The 24,831-nt window shown below is 44.1% G+C and overlaps 1 protein-coding gene across 2 annotated transcripts; it reads left to right on the top strand.

The window, feature by feature from the left end:
• The first annotated feature begins 70 nt into the window (after window positions 1–70).
• Window positions 71–24,546, top strand: C1H11orf24 (chromosome 1 C11orf24 homolog). Of its 2 annotated transcripts, XM_088665666.1 has the most exons (5): window positions 189–292; window positions 7,266–7,317; window positions 17,543–17,787; window positions 19,716–19,829; window positions 22,411–24,546. In XM_088665666.1, exons 3-5 carry the CDS (start codon window positions 17,631–17,633, stop codon window positions 23,523–23,525), a joined length of 1,386 nt encoding a protein of 461 aa, XP_088521792.1. In that variant the 5' UTR covers window positions 189–292; window positions 7,266–7,317; window positions 17,543–17,630; the 3' UTR covers window positions 23,526–24,546. The 2 variants fall into 2 exon arrangements, with proteins under 2 accessions (XP_088521788.1, XP_088521792.1); XM_088665662.1 differs by lacking the exon at window positions 7,266–7,317 and having other exon boundaries at window positions 71–292.
• Window positions 24,547–24,831: the final 285 nt, after the last annotated feature.

The following is a 24,831-nucleotide window of genomic DNA, read 5'->3' as shown; positions in this document are numbered from 1 at the left end:
TCCCTCGAGAAGCACGGGCCAGGGATGGGAGCACGCGAGGGGGCGGGGCCGCGGGAGGTGGGCGGGCCTTAGCGCCTGACGGTGCCAAGGCTGATAGGGTCCGTGGGCGCGGCCGTCCCGCCCGCAGGCGGGGCTGAGGGGGGGCGGGGGCGGAGCTTTGCAGAGGCATGTGGCGGGCCCGCAGCGGTGGGGGCTGCCGCGGCTGCCGCCTGTCTTTCCATCAGCTTTCGCGGTCGCACTCCTTCCAGGCGGGCCCGGAGGGCGGAGGTGGGATGTGGCTGCTCCGGGGAGGGTAATGGCCTCTTCTTTCTTCGGATTCTTTCCGCGGGGCGCGTAGCTACTCTCCGGCTTTGCAACCTGTGGGAGCTCAGGTGGGGCGGGGGGAGGGGTCGGCCGGCATGACTGCGGGCTCGTGGTGCCTTGCCAAATTTGAGGGGGCTCGAGGGCCCAACCCCGGAAAGGCGAGTCCTCACCCCTGCCAGGCTGCTGCTTTTTTGTGGGGCGGGGGGGGGGTTCCGTCTCATTTAAAGGAGCGCCTCGTCTGCTTGCGAAGTGCCGCCACCTGCCCTCTGACTCAGCTTTGCTCGGCTGGCTCCCCGGGCTCCCCGTTTCCCTCCTGCGTGGATGTTGCTCTCGGAGTTTGTACCATGCCATTCCTGGGTTGGCCGAGGGTTGGAGTTCAAGTGTGGTTTGGCACAGCCGCAAGCCGGCCTTTCCTTTCCTGCTCTGGGGTACAGGAGCGCAGTTGCTTTCACTTCTCTCGACCATCTTTCCTCCCACACCCCCGCTCCCCGCCTTTTATGAAAATAGGTTCCTTCAAAAAGTGCTGGGCGGGGGAAGGAGGAATGCGACTTGGGGTGGAAGAGGATGACAGGCCTGCAGACTGGGTCCGTCCCGTCCCGTCCCACCCACGTCCCCCAGTAGCTGTTGAGTGAGCATTTTTGCACTGGCTCAAAAGTGTCACTGCAACTCTAAAAGTAGCATTTCAAATCACAGGTCTGTCTTGTACAGATGAAATGTTACGTTATCCAACTGTTATTTTTATTCCCTGTGGATACAGCAATAGGAGAATAGTGATAGGTTGACCTGATAAAAAGGCATCTTGGTTGTTGACCTTTACTCTGCTTCACCTAATTTAAGTGGCTTGGAAAAGTTGGCTTAGAAGAAAACTTAGAAGACGCCTACAAAGACACTCAGGGAAGGGTTCTTGATTTCCTTTTTCTTTCAGGCATGTTCTCTCTTTAAACTTGATTTTTAAAGGTATAGCACAAATCGCATGCTGTATCTCTTTAAATTAATTGACTGTATATAAGTGGAATAATATGCTCAGATATAATAGGATTGCATTTAGAATTCTGGTTTGTATGGTAATACTTCACTGAATTCTAACTTGTTATGTTTTTATTCAAAAAAATTATTATTTTTCTGCTTTGTCTCTTGCATTCCTGAGCATCACTTCCTGGGAGCAGTGATGCTTTCACTTTCGGGAATACTATCTCTCCTGCATCCCTTTAGCATGAGAGAGATAGTACCCCAAGAAATAGGAAGATAACACCTTGCTGCTCCTGTACGGGTCCTGCAGTTGACTCAATCTGCTGTGCAGACTGGTATCCCAAAACTGATATCGGGGTTACCGACCAGTGCCTAGAGTGCAATGCTTTGTGGCCAATTTGCCACAAGTCTGCCTGGATGATACTTCATTTTTAATTCTGAGCTCAGTGTTTAGGGTGTATAGTGGTCATATGATCATAAACCTTGATTTTGCATTCCATTGAATAACCATATCGGGTTTGTTTTATTGTATGTTCATACAGTAATTTATCTAATCGTACAAAATCAGGGCAGGGGATCCCTGGAATTTGCACATGGGTGAATGTAACACAGGTTCAATTGGCAGTAGTTTCTGATTGGAGGATTGCTGTAATTGTGGGAATTCCTGCTGGCTACATCTGCGATTGGCTGCATTTCTATCCAGAAATGTCAATATGTATTTGAGTGATGACAAAATAGGATTGCCTGCGTACACAGAAAATATTGTTTGTGAGAGAAGCTCCAAGCAGTTCATCCAGTTCAGCAAAAGTGCATTATGAATCTAAATTGAAGACTACCCTTGCCCATGCAGCTACAGTGGTACCTTGGTTTAAGGACAGCCCTGTTTACAAACTATTCGGGTTAAGAACTCCACAAAACCGGAAGTAGTGTCCCAGTTTACTAACTTTACCTTGGTCTAACAATGGAAGCCGAACGGTTTAAGAGCACTGGCAGTGGGAGGCCTCATTTGGGAAAGCGTGCCACTGTTTAAGAATGGTTTCAGTTTAAGAACGGACTTCCAGAACGGATTAAGTTTGTAAACCGAGGTACCACTGTAATTTATTTGGAGTCTTTATGTATAAGGGCAATTCACACGTAACAGAAAATACTGAAATAATCCTTTTCCTTTCAGCTGGCAAGACTCATATGTCTGCTTTCTAGCTTGGATCCCTTCCCCACCCAAATAAATTTCCAAGCTGATTTACTGCTTTGAGCAACAATCCCTGTTTCCCACCCCTCATTCGACTGTATGTTGGGCTAGTTTTGCCTTTCTTTTAACACATGGCTTGGCTGTCTGTCTTGTGCCATCTAGAGATGACACACACATCCCAAACAGATTTTCCCCACCAGAGCATCTGCTAGGAGATTGTGACACACAAGAACACAAGAGCCCTGCTGGATCAGGCCAGAGGCCCAGCTAGGCACTCGTGTTCTCACTGTGGTCCACCAACCAGGGGCTTGAGTCACAAGCTGACTTAAGTGCAACAGTGCTCTTCCCACTTGCAGTTCCGGACAACTTGGGGCTGGGTTGCATGGGTTGATCTGTAAGGGGTATATTGTTGTTATGGTAATTGCCCTGACTTGTGCCAGAAGGCTGGACTAGACAGCCACAGGTCCAGGTGGCTCCCTTCCAACTTCTTGGTTTGCATTTAAGAGGAACTTTGAACAATGTGGTCAAGGGTTTCCTTATCTCAAGAGATCTTTGTACAGTATTGTGATTAGAAGCCTTCCTGAAAGATATTGGTTAATATCAGTCTTGCCTGGGGAGGGGGGGTGTTCACAAATGCATACATTCTCATGTGCCTTACAAAAGCTTGCAGGACAAGGATGTTTGCTGGATTATTTTCTTTTTAGCCTATTCATATCCCTGTAGGGCAGGTACAATGTCACTGACCTTTTGAAACCTCCAGCATTTTTTTAAAGAGAGAGAGAGAGAGTACAGTACCCTGCTCTGCATGTAAAAATCTGTGGTTTGCAAGGTCAGTTCACAAGATGGCATGTCTCTAAAGCTATATTGTTAGTGTACACAGGCACTCCCTTCACAAAAGATGAATGGGCTTAATCATCTCTCTAGTTCAAGTTTTTTAAAGTGTTCTGAAATTCCTTCAGGCTTTGAAAAATCATGTTGCTGCTTGTGATTAGTTGTACTTCCCCCCCCCCACCCAGCGCATGAACATGCATGCCTCTTAGCTAAAGTGTGGGCCTTGGACATGGGGAAACCCAAGTTCAAATTCCTACTTGTGTATGAAGCTTGGGGGCCAAATTAGATGTGATACTGGGACACCTATATTTGGAACACACACAGTTTCTTAAAAGCTTACCCAGTAGTACAGTAGTGGCCATGAGGACTCTTGCCCCCACTGTTGGGATTTTACTACCAAAGGAAGAAGATTTAACCTTTCAATTGTTCAGTCAGATATATCAATTGAGTTGTTTGATAGGGATGAAAAGGTGTTTCTAATTAGAGAACAGGCTTAAAACACACACATTTTTAGCAGAAGTCCTGATTAAAAACACACACCTGTAAATGGTAAACACCAACATAGGAGAAGTATTTCTCTTCTCTCTCAAGGTGGAATAAGACTCCGAAAGCGACATATATGCTTTTTTATTGAAAATTGTTTTTACTATGACCATTGTTCTGTGTAGCTCAGAATTGTCTGCACTTGCCAGCGGTGGCTCTCCAGGATTGTAGGCAGAGAAGGGTCTTTTCTGACCCTACCTGGAGATGCCAGAGATTGAACCCAGGGCCTTCTACAACCTACACAGAAAACATGCTCTGCCACTGAGCCACAGCCTTTCCCTGCATCTTGTTTCTATAAGAGTGCTAAGTTGTGTATTGGGGTGTGTATGTACATCTGCAAGCCAAGCACGCACTCTCCTTGTGTTTAGAATCTTTTAAATTGAATTTCACAGTTGAGTCTTATCACCTCATGCAATGCTTTTTTCATGAAGTGGGAGCCACAGAACATTGGGTAGTGGTATGAGGGTGGCTAACAAGAGTTCAGTTGTTAGAGCATGAGACTCTTAATCTCAGGGTTGTGGGTTTGAGCCCCGCATTGGGCAAAAGATTCCTGCATTACAAGGGGTTGGATTAGATGACCCTTGTGAACCCTTCCAACTCTACAATTCTATGATTCTGCCCTAGATAATTTCTGTCAAACAGCTTCCCCTTGTACTCCTATTCAGAATGGCCTCCATCCTCCTACACCCATCTGTTGTTCAGCCGCAAGCCTGCTTTGCAGAAGCGGGGGTATTTTTGCACTGTGATTTTTAGAGACTCGTATCTAAAAGTCACAGTGTACCGGTAGTGCTAGAAAAAAATGTTTCATTTTATTTATTTATTAGAGCATTTATAGCACGCTGATCGAGTACACCACTTAGGCAGATTACAACATATTAAATGACAATTTCCTAAGAAAAATAATGCCATTACGAAAAAGATGGGTTAGTAGTTCTAAAAGAAAACCCTACAATGTTTGTGTGATCTTAAGAACAGCTTTTAAGAGGTGTTAGGGCTGAGTCTAACCATTGTGTGAGGTTCTACTTGCAATCGTTTTGTAGGGAAGAAAGATCTTTCTCTTGTGTGTTTACTAGTCAACAGGGCTGGGTCAAGGCATTTTGCTGCCTGAGGCAATGGACAAGGTGTCACTTCCCCATTCCATATACAGAAGCCAACTGGGCTGGCACTTGAATTAAACAGGGAGGCTATCCTTCACTGCATAAGAATGCAGGAGGCTAGTTTTGGGACGTGGTAATCCATGTGGCACACAGCTCTGTCTTCCCCACCACTTTGACCCCGTCCCCAGCTTCTGCTTCCTCAGGTGGATGACGAACTCTTGCCTAATCACAGGGCCATGGCAGTGCGCTGCTAGTGTATATAGTTGTATAACTAAGAGAACAAGAGAGAATGATTGTTTATTCCCATCCTACGAGAAACACCAAGGTAGGCCGCGAATGCTCAATCACAACCTGCTTGGCCAGAAAGCAACCCACTGAGGCATAGATGCATTCAGCAAAACACAGGCACCTAGAATTAGAACAGGTGGCAGTGGTTGGAGTGGAGGTGCTGAATGCAACTTTCACACTGTTACAAGGCAACAGAAGCCCTTTCTAAATACTTTCTGTTGGAAATATGTTTTATCATAGCAGGATATTTTGGTGGGGTGCTACTGAGAACTCAGGACAAGGAAGATGTGGTGGCCTCAAAGTCTGGCACACCCCTTTGGCAAACAATATAATGTCAATATATTTAGCTGCTTCTAGGAGCTCATGTTCTACAGCAAAAGTCTTGGGTATTTTTTGTTTGTTTTTTGGAAGATCCAGTGATTATCCTGATGTTGCCACAAGCTAGGCTTGTCATAATTCCTCATTACTTGGGCCATAAACACACCAAGCTTCCTGCTGATTGTATTAAGCCAACGAGGCAATGTCTCTTAAGGTGCTCTGGTGAGTAGAGGAAGTGGGGTACTGCTCTTCCTGATGTGCTATGGATGAAGAGACTATTTTGGTGCCTGGGGAAAGATGCAGCTATTGGCTTTCCATATCCAATAGGGGTGGGAAATCTGGCCCTTCAAATGTTGTTGTACCACAGTTTCCCATGGTCTCTGAGCACTGGCTATGCTGGCAGGGGCTGATGGGAGTTGGGAGTTCAACAGTATCTGGAGGACCACAGGTTCCCCTCCCCTGATATACAGAGCATCACCAGCAGCTGTAAGAAAGGGATTCCTGACTTTCTTGGCACATGGGAGAAAAGTCTTAGCTGGTACAGAAACCCCAATATGTAGTATATCAGTCCTTGCTGCTACCTGGATGAAGCTGACTGCTGGAGATGTCAGCAGAAGGCTGGTTTTCAAGGTGTAGCAGCTGATCCTTGCCAAGTGTTAACCTTAGAAAGCAGTGGCGTAGCGGGTGTACATGGGAGCCCCTGGGCACTTGTGCCTGCAGTAAAGTATTTAGACCCAGCCCCTTTGTGACTGCATTTCCCTCCATCACCTGACAAGCTGCCCCTGAAACTCAAGTGACCTTCAGAAGCGCACAGCTTGTGATGTTGTTCAAGGCAAGGTTGCAGAAAAACTTTAAGATGTCCAAGGCTAAGGGGTTCCATTTTTCATCATATTCTAAACCACAGGTGTGGAAGTGCAATCTTACAGATGTTGTTGGACTCCAGCTCCCATCAGCCAGTATGGGAAATGACCAGGAATGATGAGAGTTATAGTCCCAATGACATCTGGAGGCCACAGGTTCCCTTACAGCTGCTCTTTACCCATGCATACTTGCCTGTCTTTCTGCCACCGAAGGATTTTTGGATATATATCTCCATCTAACACACACACACACAGGAAGTTCACGTGAGTCAACAAAGCTTACTTTTGGATAGATGTGTATCCACACTTAGGTTGTACTCTAAGCTCCCAAAGAGAGCTTAGTGATTGTTCCTGCTAAATAAAGCAAAAATAGTTATTATTGAATTAATTTGTAATTTAATTATTCTGCTTTTAGCATTTTAAATTCAAAACAAATAGATGGCTGTTACATTTTAAAGCTACAAATACAAATACATCAACATGCAATACTATTGACTTTCCCCAAGTGTATTTTGTTTCAACTACACAGACCTGTGAGTCACGTAAGCTTTGCAGCACTCAGCAGCTTGGAGTGCTAAAGTGCTCCTATGTCTAGACATGCTAGCAGCATTCTCCCTGTGATTGTATTTGTGCCAGCAGTATTCTCCTTTAATGATAAAAATGATCTGGAGAACGTGCATGCCTTTTTAAGGCAGTTTCTGATTATCAGGCACCTATTACAACACAATTTGTAATCTTTTTTTTTTTAAAGTTGTGTCAGCTGACCTGTCAAATTATTCCCCACCTTTTTTATTCTGTCTTGAAAGACTACAGAAAGGGCTGATTTATATTCTCTCTCTTCTCCTACCCCCACTCCTACTGTTGCAGGACCAAATAGCTCCCTCTGCTATAGGGAATGCCTTTTGCAAGTGCTGATGGGGTAAGTTTTTGTGGGGAAAAGGGGTTTGGTATCTGCCTGTATCAGGTGGTTCTGAGAGATCAGATAAAAATATATGGAAAAGCATACACAGGAAGAGAGACCTTCAACAGGAAAACTCCACTATGTGATCCCTTAGACTCTTAGAGATCTTGTATGAGGGAATTCTGGCTTGTTTAGAGAGGCAAAAAATATACTCTGCTTGAGCACGAGTATTAGCTCATTAGCTCAGAACAGCGTGGAGTGGAGTAGAGTACCTACATTATGGACATCATTTTATTTGTGGGTTTGCTACAGAATGCAGATTCAACAAGGTGCCACGCCAGTGCCATCTCTGAGTGTGCTGGTATAATGAACAAGGGGCTAGAGCAACTAGAAGGGGTTACATGTGAGGCTTTTTAGTTTAGTATGGGGAGGGAGACATGATAGAGGTATTTGCGATTATGCATGGTGTGGAGAAAGAACCTTTTCTCTCCCTCATAAATACTAGAACCCTAGACTTTCCAGCATTCAGCTCTGTTGGATAATTCAGGTTAAACAAAAGGAGTACTGCTTTACAAAGCACATAGTTAAGCTATGGAATTCACCCCTGCAGGCTATAGTGATGACCCCCAACTTCAAAAGGAGGCTGGACAGATTCATGGAGAATAAGACTTATCAATAGCAACTAGCCAGGATGGCTATGTTCTACCTCCAGTGTCCTTGGGCCCAGCTGCCAGAATCCCCAGTTCAAGACACCTAGAGCCTTACAGGTGCTACGTAGTAGGGAAGGTAATCTTTCTCTGCTGCTGGTAACTTGCAAAAAAATTGCCCTTGTACTCTTGATAGTTGCCAGTTTCCCCACTCGTGTCTGCCAGGGATATTGACTGCTTGTTGGTGTGTGTAGTTTGCACCATTGCCACGAGGAAGTGAATGTTGGGGACCCATGAAGTGATTTCATGAAGCAGTCAAACTTCAGCATGCAGCAGTCTGAACTGGCTGCAGTAATGTTAGTGGTGACATGGAAGGAAGATGGGATGAGTTGGAACACTACATCAGCAGTTTTCTTTTGTGATTATAGGGTGGGTGGGAGGAAAGTCCACAGTCAACAAATGATTCTTGATCTATGTAAACAGGTTGCATCACAAAGATGCAGGAGCCCACGTTCAAAGTGCACACCAAAGTTCTCATCTGGTGGCATTCCTTTACAACTGAATATGCATTCCCTGGCTTCAGAGTTTGTGTGCATATTAGTTCTAATAATTCAAATACTGTATACTTCTCTTTAACGTTCCATTGCACAGGCGTAAGAATGCAATGTATCTGTAGCCATGCTCAGCATTTCCCCCCCCCCTCCACTCCTGTAATTGTATCAAGATTCCATATTTTTAGAAGTGCAAGGTGTGCATCTCTTGTATATGTTGCTGTCCCTGACAGGATACAAAATAACCACTTAATGTTGTTACAGTACTTGTGGCTAATGGAAATATGTTCATTGAGTAAGAAGCAAGGTGAGATAATGGTTGCAGACAGCAATTTTGATTTACCCAAGGCTGTCAGGTTTAACAGAGAAAGCACATACCTTAAGATGCGCACAGTTGCTCGTTGATCAGACTGATGTACTGCAGGAGTCTGAGCATGGAGTGCACTTTTCTGTTTAGTACGCGGCAGCTGGGAGTTTCATTAATGAGAGAACTGGCACTTGCAAGACGAATATGAAAAGCTTTACTATGGTGAACCAGTTTGAGGTTTAATTTTTAAAGGGATGTTCTAGACATCAAAGGTGGAATTCAGCTAATGAGTCTTCCAACATGGTTTTACCCCCCTCACCCTCAAATTGACTTGTGGGGGAGGCTTGGAAGAACTTCCAAAACATTGCAGGGGGGGCAGGAGATGGGGGGATGTTCCATCAGCTAGTGCAACACCCAATTCCTCCCTAAGCCAGGTTTTTGTAACGGTTTAGATTTTAACTGAGAAGTGGGCTGATAGGGGTAGTTGTATGCCAACAGCTCTGTGCATATAGCACAACCACCCTGGTGTTTGCCTAATGCTAGTTGTAGCATTGTATCAGCATCGAGTTCATATCCAGGATATTGCAGTGTCACTAGCATTGAGTGGCAACTGCACAAATAATGACCCCAGTCCCCGAATGTGGGGGTGCAGTATTGTGCAATGCTGTTCAGCGAAGAAGGATAGTGGAGGGCAGGGTTTGTAGTGTGACGCCATCCTAGGGGAAAGAGCAGAGTGAAGAAAGGGGGGTGACTGATGTCAGCTGGGATCCAGATGGAGGCTGCTTTCCCTTCTTGCCTGCAGATATTAAAGCAGAGTAACTAACCCGTGGCCCAAATGTCCCCCCCCCACACCCACCATTTTTTATGGTCCCCCAATAATTTAACCAAAGGCTCTGCATTTCCTAAGGAATCTGAGTGTAGAAAGGATGTGATTGGTATCAGCTGGAGTACTGACTGGGGCTTATGCATCATCTTAATGACTTTTCAGTCACCAGAGTCCAGCTATATCAGCATACACCTTGCAGCCTATGTCACAGTAGAATACATAATAAGGTGGTTAGGTTGATTCATGGATGATGGTTTTCTTTTTTAGTGTAGCTGCATTGTGCAACAACAGAGCATGCACGTCTCGTCAGCATTCACAAATATTTCTGCATTCAATGAATGTTGTGGATAAACTCTATAAGAATTGCAAACAGTTCCAAACACATCTTGGTGTAGCAAATTCTGTAACATAGTGCTAGACCAGGAGTAGGCAACCTAAGGCCCATGGGCTACAAGCAGCCCACAGGGGTCGTTTAACCGGCCCACGAGTCGCCCCCAAACTGAGCCGCCCACTCGGTGAGTCCCCGTGCACTGCGCTAAACCAGCATGGTGCAGGATCTCGTTTCCACGGTGCCGGAAATCGCGCATGCGCAGACACGAGAAATTGCGTCTGTGCAGATGCTGGAAATCGTGGGCGTGGGCGCTCATGCACACGCACAGTTCAGCCCACAGAGGGATCTCCGCTGGAGTGAACTGGCCCAGGCGACGTAAACCTTGCCAATCCCTGTGCTAGACCCTCTGTTTTGTAGCATAGTTCTTCTGCAGTCTAAACCTATTCATACTCGCTTTGAAGTAGAACTGGGCCAAATGTTCACAAGGTCTTATTCTTATGTTGAAAGTAGTAATTTTGAGGGGACAAAAGTATTTCCTGAAAGAAGAGTGAACATTCATCAGTCCTGTTCCTTGTGTTTAATAACCACCTGCATTCATACGCTTTTCAAAAGCATTTGTTATATCTAGCATTGCACTAGTAATTTAAACTGTGATTTAAATCCACCCTGATTTGTAGTAATTTTCCCTCTGCGTTTCTTCTTCGTCTTCTTCCTTGTTTGAATGCAGTCTTCACCCAGAGGCCACTGGGGAACCGAGCTTTGAGTTGGAGCTTTAAAAAGTTCTCCTAATCTGCAACAGTGTGTGAAAAGCAAAGAGCTTCTCGTCTTCGCATGGAGGTTGTGCATTTACAATTTCACTTGTGCCTTTCACTCCTGATTAGGCCCTGGAAGGCAACAGCCCAGTTTCCAGGCAGGTTTCTATTCCCTGGAGGCGTTTACATTGACAGATTTATTTTCCAATCCTGACTTATATACGTGGGGTTTGGCAGTTCATTTTTCTTTATATTAAACTGAATTGTTTCAGATATTCCAAATGAAGTGACATTTCATAAATGGAACTTCAGCTTAGTAATTTTTCATACGGAAGCCTTCAAAGAGCAGTGCAGTCTACCATAGCAGCTTTTAGAGTGTTTGGGGGGAACAAAGCACTCTCTCTCTCTCTCTCTCTCTCTGTGTGTGTGTGTGTGTGTGTTGGGAGGGAGGGGGGTAGGAAGGAGCAAGAGAGAACATTGCTTTGAACAAAGTTAAGCTTGACATTTGCAAAACCTTACATGCACCCTCTCTATTAACATAGGCCTCATATATACAGTATAACCAAGGTTTTATTCCGGTAATGATATTGTATTGTTTTGTGAAGGTTGAGTGCATTGTTCTTATGGAGGCTGTCAGATGTGCATCTGGGTTGCATTATCAATGTGACTTTCTTTAGTTCTCCTTCCCAGACATAATTGGCAGCATTATGAGTGTTTCTCAGATTACTTTTTCATCTAATATCTGTCCAAAACATGGAGTGCATTGCAGAGGGCTCTTCTGAGGAATATTCTAGGCCAGGGGTTCCCAAACTCTTGTCTGTGGACCTGGTGGTCTGTGAGTTTCATTCAGGTGGTTCATGGTATGTCTCTGAAAAATGCTATTAAATGTCATACAACATCTAGCACAGCACAGTTGCTACAACAGGTAGAAAAAAAGCATTAAATAGTCCAGAAAGACCCATGGAGTGTCTACCAGTCCTTGCGAGAGAATATTCATGGATGAAGTAGCAATTTAGAGGAGCTAGGTATGTGAAACCTATTTTTGAAAAACACGCTGTATCTAAAATTCTGTTGGCAATAGACCAAAACATGTTGCATAAAATAACACAAACGTAAAATTGAATGTGAATTGTACTGTAAAGGTAAAGGTACCCCTGACCGTTAGGTCCAGTCGTGGACGACTCTGGGGTTGCACACTCATCTCGCTCTATGGGCCGAGGGAGCCGGCGTTTGTCCGCAGACAGCTTCCGGGTCATGTGGCCAGCATGACTAAGCTTCTTCTGGAGAACCAGAGCAGTGCACAGAAACGCTGTTTACCTTCCCACCGGAGCGGTTCCTATTTATCTACTTGCACTTGATGTGCTTTCAAACTGCTAGGTTGGCGGGAGCAGGGACTGAGCAACGGGAACTCGCCCCGTCGCGGGGATTTGAACCGCCAACCTTCTGATTGGCAAGCCCTAGGCTCTGTGGTTTAGACCACAGCACTGTAGTTCCTCGCTATCCTGCAATCAAGTTGATTGGTGGGAAAGGAAGTAAAAAACAAGCAGATAGCTCAGTCTTCAATCCAAAGCTGATTTGGCTCTCCTGAATGGTAGGGTAGTTGTAATGATTCATGGGTTGTCTGCTGGTGTATTTTTTCCTTTTCCCAGGAAAAAAAAACAAGGGCAAGAATGTGTGTGTTAATGAAATGGATAATGATAAAAATGACAACAAAAAGCTTTTCTAAAAAGATGTTATACCAAGGCAAGACCTGTTCTTTTGTAATGGCAGTGGAGGCAGGTATTGCAAGGAAGTGGCTTTACACCACCAGTCTCCTTGCATCTGACAAGACAATTGCCTTCCTTAATCAGTTCATTACCTCAAGGCTTGTGCTACATTTGCAAGGGAAGCTGAAAAAAAATAAAGCTACAAAATGGAACAGCAGCCGGGAAATGCAGGAATGCAGTGGTTTTGGGAGGAACAGGATTTGAATTATTGAGTGAAGAGTGCTCATATAGGATAAAAAGGCTGGTGTGGCATGGTATTGGGGAAAATAAGGCCAAAATAACAACCATGATGCAAATTTGTGGGATGCTGTTCTCCTATGTACTATCTACTTATTTTTTACTTGTTTCCATCTAGGCAAACAGTCCCTAGAAAAAACTGTAGTGGTGTCTAGGAAGTTCCTCTTTCATTGCTAAGAGAGATCACTTTAGAGAAGTTCTAAGGTGAATGAACTAGGAAGCCAGAGAAACCAGTTCAACCATCTCAGTTGAGAAAAACTTGAAAAAGCAGCTGAGAGGGCCAGATGTCACACAGCTTCCATGTGAATTGTTTCCTGACACATGCCAGTCTCTTCAATAGCAGAGAAAATCTGCAAGAGGGTAGCTGTTTTAGTTCGTTTGACTCAAAAACAATCTATATATATATATAAATGTAGAGGGTGCATGTTTGTTCCAATGAACCTTTCTCCACAACCGCTTACCCGATCATCCTCAAATTTGCCCACAACATCGGGAGCGCATGTGAGAGTGTCTCTATCCACTTACATTGTCCATACACAAACCTAGGACAGGTAGAAACCTGGATTTGTATACAAAAAAATTGCCCCCTCCAGTGGACATCCAACAAACAACATCCAACATACTGCCAAAATCCCGCCCACTCCCTATCCACCCCACCAAACAAAATCCAACTTACACCCTAAATCCTGCCCACTCCCCATCCACCCCACCAAACAAAATCCAACACACACCCTAAATCCCGCCCACTCCCCATCCACCCCACCAAACAAATTCAAACATACACCCAAAATCCCGCCCACGGGCAAAATAACAGCCACTCTCCTTCCACCCCACCACCCCGGGACACAGCCCACCCCAGAGAACAGACCTTTGCCAGGGACCAGACCACCCCAACAGTAGCCTGCTCCCCAAGGACCCCCAAGGATCTTCTCCCATAAACCTTTCTTAGTTTGCCACCTCCTGGGAAGCAGGACATCACGTTAGCTGGCAATGGCTTATAACCTGAGTGGGAAGTGGCCAGAAGACCATCTAGCAAAATTCTTGTGCTCCAAACCCAAGGCAGATCAGCCTACACACTCCAGACCATTGTGCACTAAAGTAAGGGCTTGGTGCTAACAGAGTACATGGTTTCCTGTGCCTTGATCAACAAAGCCAGCAAGCGTTTCTTAGGAAAAGATGTGCAGAAAACCTGAGGCACCAGTTTGCTGCTCCATGATGTAGTGATGGCTACTGACTCGTAGAGCTTTGTAAGAGGATTAGACAAAGTCATGGAGGGGACGGCCATTGGTTACTAATCATGGCAGCTGTGTACTACCTCCAATGTTGTGAATCAGTCTGCCTCTGAATACACATTGATGGGGGTCACAAATGGGAAGAGTGCTGTTGTGCTCATGTCTTGCTTGTGAGCTTCCCAAGGGCATCTGGTTGGCCAGTATGAGATTGGGGTGCTGGGCTCAATGGGCCTTTGGCCTGAATCAGCAGGGCTCACCTTATGCTGTGCATAGGATGCCAAAGAAGGCTTCCCTCCTATTGCAAATAGCAGCTGGAGGAGCAATTTTTGTCAGGGCCATGGCAGGGGCAGGATAAAACCACTTCCCCCTGCTATTACTTAGTTAACAACAACGTGCAGGTTAGTTGCGTTCATTATCCTCTCTGTCTTATAGCATTTCCTTATAGATTTTGTTATTGAACATTATGTAAGCACCAGCCAAGCCCTTCCACAGGACATGCACAATTTGAGCCAAAAAGGCAGATGATGCATTTTTGGAAATAATCCACCGGCAGCAAGGGCAGATGTTCTGTAGTATTGTTGGGCCTGAGTTATATGACCGAAATATTACTGCTTAGTTAAAGGCATGCTGTAAAGCTGTTCAGGGCTATTTATGGTGTGCAAGAATTAGATCTTTCGAAATGCTCTCCCACATCCAGTATAACTTTGGCTATGAACATGTAAATACACTGCACTCCACACAGACGTTTGAAATGTTTTGTGTCGCTAATAGATTCTGCAGTGTTGAGCCAAATTCCTATGCACTCCTCTGATTTTTCTTTCAGCGCTGCTTGACATCCCATCTCCCAATGCAAATATTGATTCTGCTTGTTGCTCAATGTGAAGTCCTGATTGTTTTTGCACATCCTGTAGGAGTAGATCATTTCTGTATTTGAAAATGGATCATGGGTGCCTTACCTTTATAGAAGCTACTCACTGAACCAGCGGAATGTTGATGACACAATTATAGGAGTAGGTCGGTTAGGCATGTGAAAATGCATCATTAGTTTCTATAGTGGGTGCTTGTTAAGCTGCTCAGCTGAGCCACGGAAGGCTCCCTTCCCCTCTTTGGGTTCTAGGGTGGGTCTTCCGAGGGAGGTACAGTATATTCCTGCGTATAAGACTACTTTTTAACCCAGGGAAATCTTCTCAAAAGTCAGGGGTCGTCTTATACGCTGGGTCGTATTTCTTATACAGTGAGTATATCCCAAACTCTATATTTTAACTGGAAAAGTTGGGGGTCGTTTTATACGCCAGAATATACGGTATATTCTGGCACCTTTTTCTCTAGGGGGTGGGAAAGCACTGATTGTGAGTTCTACTTAATATCACAGCTCTGGATTTCACTCACTTTGGTGATTTTTATTTTAGAAATGTTGACCTACTTAAACATTCAGAAAAAGAACAAGAACAAAGGTTGTCAACTCTATAAATACCTTGAAAAGGGAGCATAAAATTAATGACATAATGGAGCACAAAATTTAATACAGCCTTCTAAAAGCTATGTTTTGTTCCCGAACATATTAGTGCACATTAACTTTATCGTGCAACCATAAATGGAAATGTTGTCAAATTGCAAGATGGAATTTTCTTGGCCCTAAGGGGGAAGGGAAGTGCAGCCCAGTGGAAGATCACATGCTGCTTTTAAAAATAATAATAATTTGTTTTGGGGTTTTAGGAATAAGGATCATAGGATTGCTTGCTAGTTTTTATATCGCTGCCTCCGCAAGAGAGGCAGTAATGGCAAAGTTCTACTGTCATTAAGTCTGCAAATACTTGTTCGATTACTCTTTAAGGCGGAAACATTTTGTAGATTGATATGCAAGCCTAAACACTGTGCTTCTGTTCAGAAACATAATTTTCCCACCACCCTTTCTACACACACACACACACACACACACACACACACACACAGTATCGTGGACTAACTTCTGCCATATAAATTTGTTAGACTTTAAGGAGCTACAGGACTCTTTGTTTTTGCTGCAACAGGCCAATATAGCTACCCCAAGGCCCATGGAAGTTGAATTCAGGACTTGTCTCATGCAGTGATTTATTCTCTGCTGTTTAAGACACTGGAGGTACTTCAACGCAAGAAGGCCAGATGTCTTTTTCAAAGTCTCGATGCAGCCACAGAGCAAGTAGGCCCTTCTTGCATCGTAAAAGTTAGTATATCTTAGTGTTTCTCCTGTAAAGAAAGAATAAAAAAGTTCCTAAAACCATGGCAGGGTGGCAAGCCTATCCTATGTTGTTATTGTTTCATTAAACTTGCATCCCGCCCTTTCTTCCAAAGAAGTCCAGGACAGCAATCACAAAAGTGATAATTAAAAATAAAATAACTACATAAAACAATTTAAAACATCCAAAGAAATTTAAAATGGTCATAACCATCTAAAAGCACGTAAAACAATCACATATATAGAGGAGACTTCAGAAGTCAAACCTACAGTGAGTGGGCTACCTGTCTCACACATGGGAACAAAATACAATCCTGCCTCTGTCTTGTGATGAGGTTGATGGAAGGTATGATATGAATACAGCTTCCAAGTGGATTATATCACTTATGCAGAATATTTTAATCCTTCATTATATGATTGACATCTTTCTGGGCATCTGCATTTGAAATGCTTTTTAAGGTTTTGTTTTAGGTATTAACATCCCAAATCTGCCTTAAAAAAAACAACTTAAAACTTTATGGAAGCAGTGTGAACAACCCCAAAGAGAGATATAAACTATCAGAATTATGGGAAATGGAATGAAAAAATGCTTTCTGATAATAACGTATTTAATACGGTGCATGTTTCCCAGGTGTTAAGGTGACCATAAAGCTACCTTTCACGTGGTGCCATGCTGCTCCCTGACCAGCAGCAAAATTCATTCTGAAGTGTTTTAGCCAAGGAAGCAAAACATCTTGTAGGCCTTATTTATGTTCAAGTGTAGATTTCCAGATGAGCATAATGAAAATACTTTCAATGGGGTGCCCAGGCAGCTTTTTCTTTTGTGGGGACACTTGGCCTTCCATGAGGTAGAGAGGTAGCAGTAGATTGCGTTACGTGGTGGTTATGTTAATATTACTGCTTGTAGTTGTTAATATTTCTAAAAAAATATCTTTAGGGGTCAATCTAACCTTAAGTAGTTATTCATTGGTCCCACAACTGTGAACTTCAATGGTTCATTAATAAACTGCTTTGGCCCGGATACCCTTGGTCTCAATAGCTGACTCCTGTCACATGTTTGCGGACCATTCCGTCGCTCTGTCTTTGCCAACCTGGTGCCCTCCATATGTTTTGAATGACTGCTCCCATCAGCCCAAGTCATATGCCATTCTGTTAAGTGTGCTAGGAAAGTAAAGAGGAGTGTTCCAAACTCGAGAAAGCTAGCATTGTTGAAGTCACTTGTGGCCTTCTGTCTTCTCAATTTGTATAGCACACCAATGTGTGGTAGCTGGACCCATAGAACGAGAGGGCTTTTGCAGGCAGCTGGGTGAAGGCCTGGAAATGTTTTGGAAATGACTGGAAAGTGTAAGTTTGTGGTGTTTCTTTCTTTTCTTTTGCAGATGTGCTACTTAAGACCTGACAGCAGCTTTTAAATCTGGAGGTACTTTCCAGAGAAGTTTTGTTTCCCTTCCAAGGCAGGCCTTCAAGATGTGGACAGCTGTTGGGTCTTTTCTGTTGATCTCCTTATGTGTGTCTGAAAACGGCAGCTCCATCTTAAAGAAGAGGGGGGTCCAGGTAACACATGTACATCTGCTCAGCAGTGAAAAGCATTGCAAGCAAGCTTGTAAAGGCCCAACAGCATCAGGTAAGATTACCTCACCTGACCATAAATCTTTTCCTTTGGGGCAGTAGGAGTCTGCTTAGGTCTTTCACAGCATTTGTAATTATGGCTGCTACATATGCAGTAGCTAAATGACTTCACAACCTAAGTCAAATTGAAAACGGCATTAGTTTTCCAGGGACTGCTTTTTCTCTATTATTATTTTTTTTTACAATTTTACAATGCAGCAAGCATAGAAGAGCCTTTGTGTGTAATGCTAGCAAGGAAATTGTGTTAGATTACTTAACTTATCCTTCAGCCAGATGTCTCTGTATTTGATGAAGTTCCACATTCTTCTGTGTCCTTGTTGCCCTGTTACCTGAATGCCCCAGAGATTCTTGGAATGGATTTGCAATCCAGTTTGACACGAGCTTCATAGGTCACTTAATCAAACCCCTTGGAGCTTCTAGACTCGGGGTGACTAAATTATTCTCCCCAGATGTTGCTGGACTACACCCCTCACAATTGTCCAAGCTGTCTGGGGCTGTGGTGAGTTGGAGCCTGACAACATCTGGAGGGTCACAGCTTTGCCCACCTCATTCTAGGCTTAAATCATCCCTGACAGATCCTCATCAGTTTCCCTATTTAAAAGCCTTAAGGGAAGAGGACTTCTGTTTCCCAAAGCAACTTTTCACATTACCTAGCTTTTATGGATGCTGCTATAAGTTAGGAAGTGGTTGGGTTTGCTCTCAGCTGGCTTCCCCCCCCCCTTGATCATGCGCCCACAGCACCAATCATCTCTTAAGTCAAATCTTGTCATCATAAGACACAAGTTCCAGTCCAGCATTGTCTACTTCATCTGGCAGGGAGGTTCTCCCACATCCTCAAATGTGGGTCTTTTTCTAGATTTCTTGCTGGAGGTTTTCTTAACTGACAGTTCAAAGATCGGCCCCAACAACATTCTGCATTCAAAGCATGTGCCCTGTGGCTGAGCTTGGTCCCCTCCCTCATGGCTGAAATGCAAGTCTTCGTAGCTGCCTTCTCGTTGTATCTTGCTTCTACTTTTTATCTGAAGGGACTTGCCTGGAGCTTGTAAGCCCAGGGGTCAGCAATTTTTTTTCCAGCAGGGGGCCAGTCCACTGTCCCTCAGACCATGTGGTGGGCTGGACTATTTTTGGGGGGGGGGGAATGAACGAATTTCTATGCCCCACAAATAACCCAGAGATGCATTTTAAATAAAAGCACATATTCTACTCATGTAAAAACACCAGGCAGGCACCACAAATAACCCAGAGGTGCATTTTAAATAAAAGGACATAAATGTAAAAACACCAGGCAGGCACCACAAATAACCCAGAGGTGCATTTTAAATAAAAGGACATAAATGTAAAAACACACTGATTCCCCGACTGTTCGCAGGCCGGATTGAGAAGGCGATTGGGCAGCATCCGGCCCCCGGACCTTAGTTTGCCTACCCATGTTGTAAGCTTTCTGTCCCACTAACACTGTTTACAGCAAAACTCTTATTGTCACTGGACCCCTTTGAATCCTCACTTGTTACTTGCCCACTAGCTCTTTTCTGTGACATTATTGCCATTGTTTACTCATTTTTTCAGTGAAGCAATATAATTTTGTTGACAAATTGTTGCAGTCTAATATTCGTGCTGTTCATTTTCACAAAGCCAGATGTTTAGAGCTTTGTAGGAATTTTAATTTGTTTCAGTCTATTTTATTGCAGTTTTAATTCTCTGTCTGTTTTAAATCACAGTTGTAAAATTTTGGTAATGATTTTATCGTTTTGTCCTTTTTTGTAAACTGCTTTGAGGTTTTGTTCTTCAGTCAAGCGGTATGTACATTTTATGAAATAAAATAAGTAAAAATGTTACTATACTAAAACTCTGCTAATAGGATAAAATGTGATTCATTTTATACCAGTGAGAGTGATGATCTTCCTTTCTTGTGTGATATTCTAGGTAATCTCTACTGCTGGTCAGTGCTGTATCAGAGCCGCTGTGTCCTCTTGCGCTGTCCTCAGCTGAGTGCATGTCAGAACGCCAGCACACAGGATGTTAAAGAACTAATGGGAGGTAATTTGGATTCAATGGGATGGTTCGTGGTTTAAAAACCTGCTGCTGCAGCAGCTATTGCTATTACTAAAGGGTTGATTCACAAGCCAACATTCTCTTACCTCACCATCCAAATGTTTACAGTGTTTAAAAGGGGCTCTATCAGATTTCCACAAGTTTCATTTGAGAGGTAAAGATTCTATAGGATGTGATTATAGGCTATTTTGCAAGATTGATTATTTATATTAAATATATATATATCCCACCTTTCTAGGCAGAATATTCAAGGTGTCTTAAGATAAAGCAGTATAATATAACAATATAAAGTATAATTTAAAAAAAAAACTGGCAACAATTAAAAACTGCAGAATCAGCACACAAAAAAGCCAAGCAGAGAATTACGGTAACTAGGGGGGGGGAACCCTTCCAAAAGAATACAGTTTTCAGCATAACAGTGGGCAATGAAGAAAATACTCTGAGAGGGAAGTATTCCATAATCTGGATTCTAATATAGAAAAGGCTCCCCCCCCCATCCCAGTCCCTAGGAATTGAACTTCTGTCAGAGCAGGAACAACAAGGAGGATATTGGAAGCTGAGTGAAGTTCTTGATCAAGCTTGTGTGAGAGCGATGACTCCTAAGTTACCTCAGTTCCAAACCATTCAGGGTTTTGAAACCTAATGGCTGTAGGTTTAATTGAGTTACTAAACTCCCAATCAGTGTTTGGAGGACTGGACTTGCAGAGAGGAATATACCTCTCTTAAAGAAACAATGGGTGGAATTCAATGCCGTGCTCTTTCAGTCTTCCCATCTGTGGAAGCATTTCAGTCTGCCAGGTGTAATGATTTCTCCCTCTCCTCCACCTGCACATTGTTTTTCTTTTGGGGGGGAGTCTCCCAATCCAATTTCAGTGTGCAGAGGAGAGGGGAGAGGTCCTTGGTCAGGGCTTCCACGGGCAGGGCTGGTTGGGTGAATCCCTTCCAGGGTCTAACCAACTTATGAATCCTAGAGAAAGTTAGCTCAGTTAACTATGAATCTGATTATTTCCTGGGGAGTGACAGAGGGCGGGATCATGACATCATGGTCTGCACCAGCAAAGGCCTGTGGGTGTCTGAAGGGTCCACCTGCCTTCTGATGCTTGGGAGGCCAGCAGGAATTGAGGATCATGAAGCAATCCTCCTGTGAGAGGGGAGGGAAGTGGGGGCTGGCACTGTCAGTACTTTGTCCAAGGTCCCTCCAGAACCCTGTCTGACAATCATGCCTGACACAAGGCTCGGAAATGAAATGGTGTGGTTTTGAAACAACTTGATTTAGATTGTCCCCCTTTTAAAAGTGCCTCTACCATTACTTTTCTGGGTGCTCTTTCTGTTTATTCTTGCACCCTTGTTTCCCTGAGGAAAGTAGGTAATATTGGCATTCGTTTCCTGTTGGTTTTCAAGCCAGAAACTGGAGGCTCTGTGTGTAATTGGAGTGGTTTTAGCATCCGTAGCTAACACTGGATTTTGCAGCAGAGTAGTCTTCTGCTCTAATTGCAAGTGACACCATAACAAAACGAAGCATGTTAGGAACTGGGGAATCAGTCTTGTAAAGGGTGTGAGAAAGTTCTGCTGTGCATGCGTTTTTGAAAGGACAGCTTTTCATGCTTGTTTCTGGCCTTTAAATACTTCTCAGGAACTTAGCTGCCATGTTAAGTTGAACACGTTCTTGCAGCCAAGAGCGAATAGTTGTGACAAGAAATACATTTCTTTATTTTCTTTCTGATATTTAGCTGAGTTTGAATTTTGATCCAGAAAGGACTTCTAATATGTGTTTTGTGCTTGAGTGACAGAAGGATAAACAACTGGTGCCCCAGGAGCTCAATCACTCCCTTGGAGACATTCAGCTGTACATCTCTGCCAACTTTCTCTTGTGGCACAGGCTAAGGCTGCGTGATTTCTAAAAAGTCTTCTTCCCTTGTGTGAAAGACAGGGCTCTCGTTTTTTTTATATATATATGTACATCTTGTGTGCCTCAGCTACTCCCTTAAGCAGACATGAGGTGTATCAGGTGGATCTCCAACAAAGTCTTTGTTACTGTTCCCTCTGAATAGGAGGGGGTTAAAGATCCCTTGGCTTGTATGGGAGTCAGTCAGTGGAACCACTCCTTCAGCCTTTGCTCAGTCTTTGCAATATGGTGGCTGCTTTAAAAATGTTTTCTTAATCATATGGGGATGGAGAATGGTTATATTGGAGTATAAGCAGCATATATATAAAGCTAACTGGTGGTAATGAAGTTATGCTGCTGAAGATGTTCGCTTCTGTCATAACTAGTCAAAAGATCTATGCAACCAATTATTTAAAGCAATATCTGCTCTCTTACTGCAAGTTGTATTTGGGGTGCGTATTATATGTGTCAATCTATGGAATTCTATACAGTAGATGGAAATCAAAGATGTATTACAGCTGGTAGATTCTATAGCTCTCATTCACTGTAAATGGAGGTGGCACCACAAAAGTACAACTCCTGGGACTCTTTTATCGACTGCCATTTGATCTACTGCCATTTGATCTGCAGACCAATCCTGATTGTGTCTCTGGTATTTTGTTTTGTTTTGTTTTTGGCCAGAATTTGTGATCCGTAAAAGGAGAGATCATGAAGGAGCCCTTCAAACAAACAACACAGGAAAGTCTGCTGAAGAGCAGGAGCTGCTGAATAAAACAACACCTGTTGAGACAGAAACACAAGTGCCTCTTTTGCCACCAGCTATAGAGAGGAAGGTAGCAGAAGGTACTGCAGTCAGCACGACTACCACTGCCACTTCCGCGATCGCTGCCATCTCCCAAGGTAGAACAATAGCCATAACCACAGCTAGTAACAACATAACCACAACTCATGTTAACACAACTCTTGGCATCCCAAATGTGACTTCTGTTTCCAGCACTCCCCCTCAGAAACCATTGTTGCCTCCCACACCTTCCCATTTAAATGAAAGTGCTATTACTGTTAACAGTACATCAAGTTCAAAAGGGATGCAGACCAGTAAGTTAACTTTGGGAGCTGCTAAAACAACAGAAACTCCTCTCAGGAATATTCCTGCTTCTTTTGCCACAGCCACAAACAATACAGTGCTTCCCACAACCCCCCAAACAGGTATGGCAACTGGTACTCTGGTACCAGTGAGCTCTAGCAGTGTTGGAAGCAGCTCAAGAAGCCCAGTAAGCTCATCTTCAAATGCAGCCACCCCAAATCCACCATCTTCAACAGCCACTGACATCTCTCAAACAACCAAGAGACCAACCACAGTAGCAACAAAGCCAGCTGAACTCACAACAATGGTAAAGAACAAAGCAAAGACAACTCCAGATAGGGTAATGCCTTCTGTGACTTCAAAGGGCGCTGAAACCACCACCGCTGCAGATCAACCTGCAAGTGCTACGAGTCAACCAGTGCTTGTCACAACTCATACAAATCCCTTGTCAGTGTCTGCAACGAAAAGTTCAGTGGCACCGCCCAAATCAATAACCATAAAACAAGGCCAAGATCAGCAGGACACAGGTAGTGAGGCTAGCTATCGTCCAGTAGATGTCAGTTTGCTCTTAGCAGTGCTTCTGTTTGGAGTCCTGTTTTTTGTAACAATTGTAGTATTGTTTGTGATACAGGCCTATGAGAGCTACAGGAAGAAAGACTACACCCAAGTGGATTACCTAATCAATGGGATGTATGCAGACTCAGAGATGTGAAAGCAATAGCAATCCAAAGCGAGGCATTCAGTATATACATCTACTTGTTGTGAGAGGTCGAAAGCCATGGGTGGCTTGTCTTTCAGTTCTCTGTTCTGCCTATAAGACCAACTGAAAGTGCTTCCAAATAACCTTTGGTGCAATGTAGGAGAAATGCCATGTATTCTACTTCTAAAAGTATTTTTTTTTAACCATCAGGTTGCCATTGACATATTATTTCTCAGTTTTTGCTTCTGTTGTGCCAGTTTTGTTTTGCCATTGCAAAGAGGCGCTAATGCTGCAGGCAGCCCTCCTCTGTGGACTGTGGTGCTTCCTAGGCTTCTGTTCCTCAGGTTCTGTTAATACCCTGCATAACAAAAGGCGAAAAGGGGCTGTCTCTGCCTGCAAGGCACTGTGTTGACTGCTGCCAGTCCAGATGGATTACAGAGGACTGGCAGCATTGGTGCAGGTGGCAGAACCCTAAAGAGTGACAGATGCAAACCCCCACCACCACCTCTTTGGCCTAGGTCAGGCATCCCCAAACTGTGGCCCTCCAGATGTTTTGGCCTACAACTCCCATGATCCCTAGCTAACAGGACCAGTGGTCAGGGATGATGGGGATTGTAGTCCAAAACATCTGGAGGGCCGAAGTTTGGGGATGCCTGGCCTAGGTGGTGACCCCTTCCATACGGTACGTTTCCTTTTTTCTGCTTCCAGTTACAGCACTGAATCAGCTGCGGGAGAAGCTGCTGGCTGAGATGCAACCCTAGGAGCGATGCTTGTTGGCAGGTTATGAGTCCTGAAGTGTCTGGACGGAAAGCTCTTTAGAACTGCGAGGCATTCCTAATGCTCCCTGTCAGGGGCAATGTTGGCAGAACAGACATTTGGTTTCAGTGAGCTCCCTGCTTGTTTAAAATGTGTGTACTAAGCCATGTTCATGCTGTGCTGTTTCCTAATCGTGACTGTTCTTTGCTGAGGTGCTTCTGCATCTTTATATGATTTTATTTTTGTACCCACTCAATAAATGAGGCCCAGGAGGGCATGTAAAGGTTTGCTTACTGTGTCCCCCCCCCTTCTGCCACTCCCCATTCCTCATATAAGGCTTTCTGATAACCTGAATGTGCAAGCAAACCGAGTAAACTTCATTTCTAAGACCCATTCATTCCTGTTGCCTAGATCAAGACATGCATACACTTTCTTCTCAGCTGCGTGATTCCCCACCCTGCCTCATTCCCTGTGTATCTCAGTCTTGTGAACTGTTCCCAGTGCATTTAGGGCACAGGCCAGGTATATAAGCAGTCTTTGATTTCAGGGCTGCTGAGCCTTC

Source organism: Zootoca vivipara, chromosome 1 (genome assembly GCF_965207765.1).
Source record: "Zootoca vivipara chromosome 1, rZooViv2.hap1.1, whole genome shotgun sequence".
NCBI classification, from domain to species: domain Eukaryota; kingdom Metazoa; phylum Chordata; class Lepidosauria; order Squamata; family Lacertidae; genus Zootoca; species Zootoca vivipara.
Note: the sequence above shows the minus strand (reverse complement) of the source record. Positions and strands in the feature narration are given on the sequence as shown.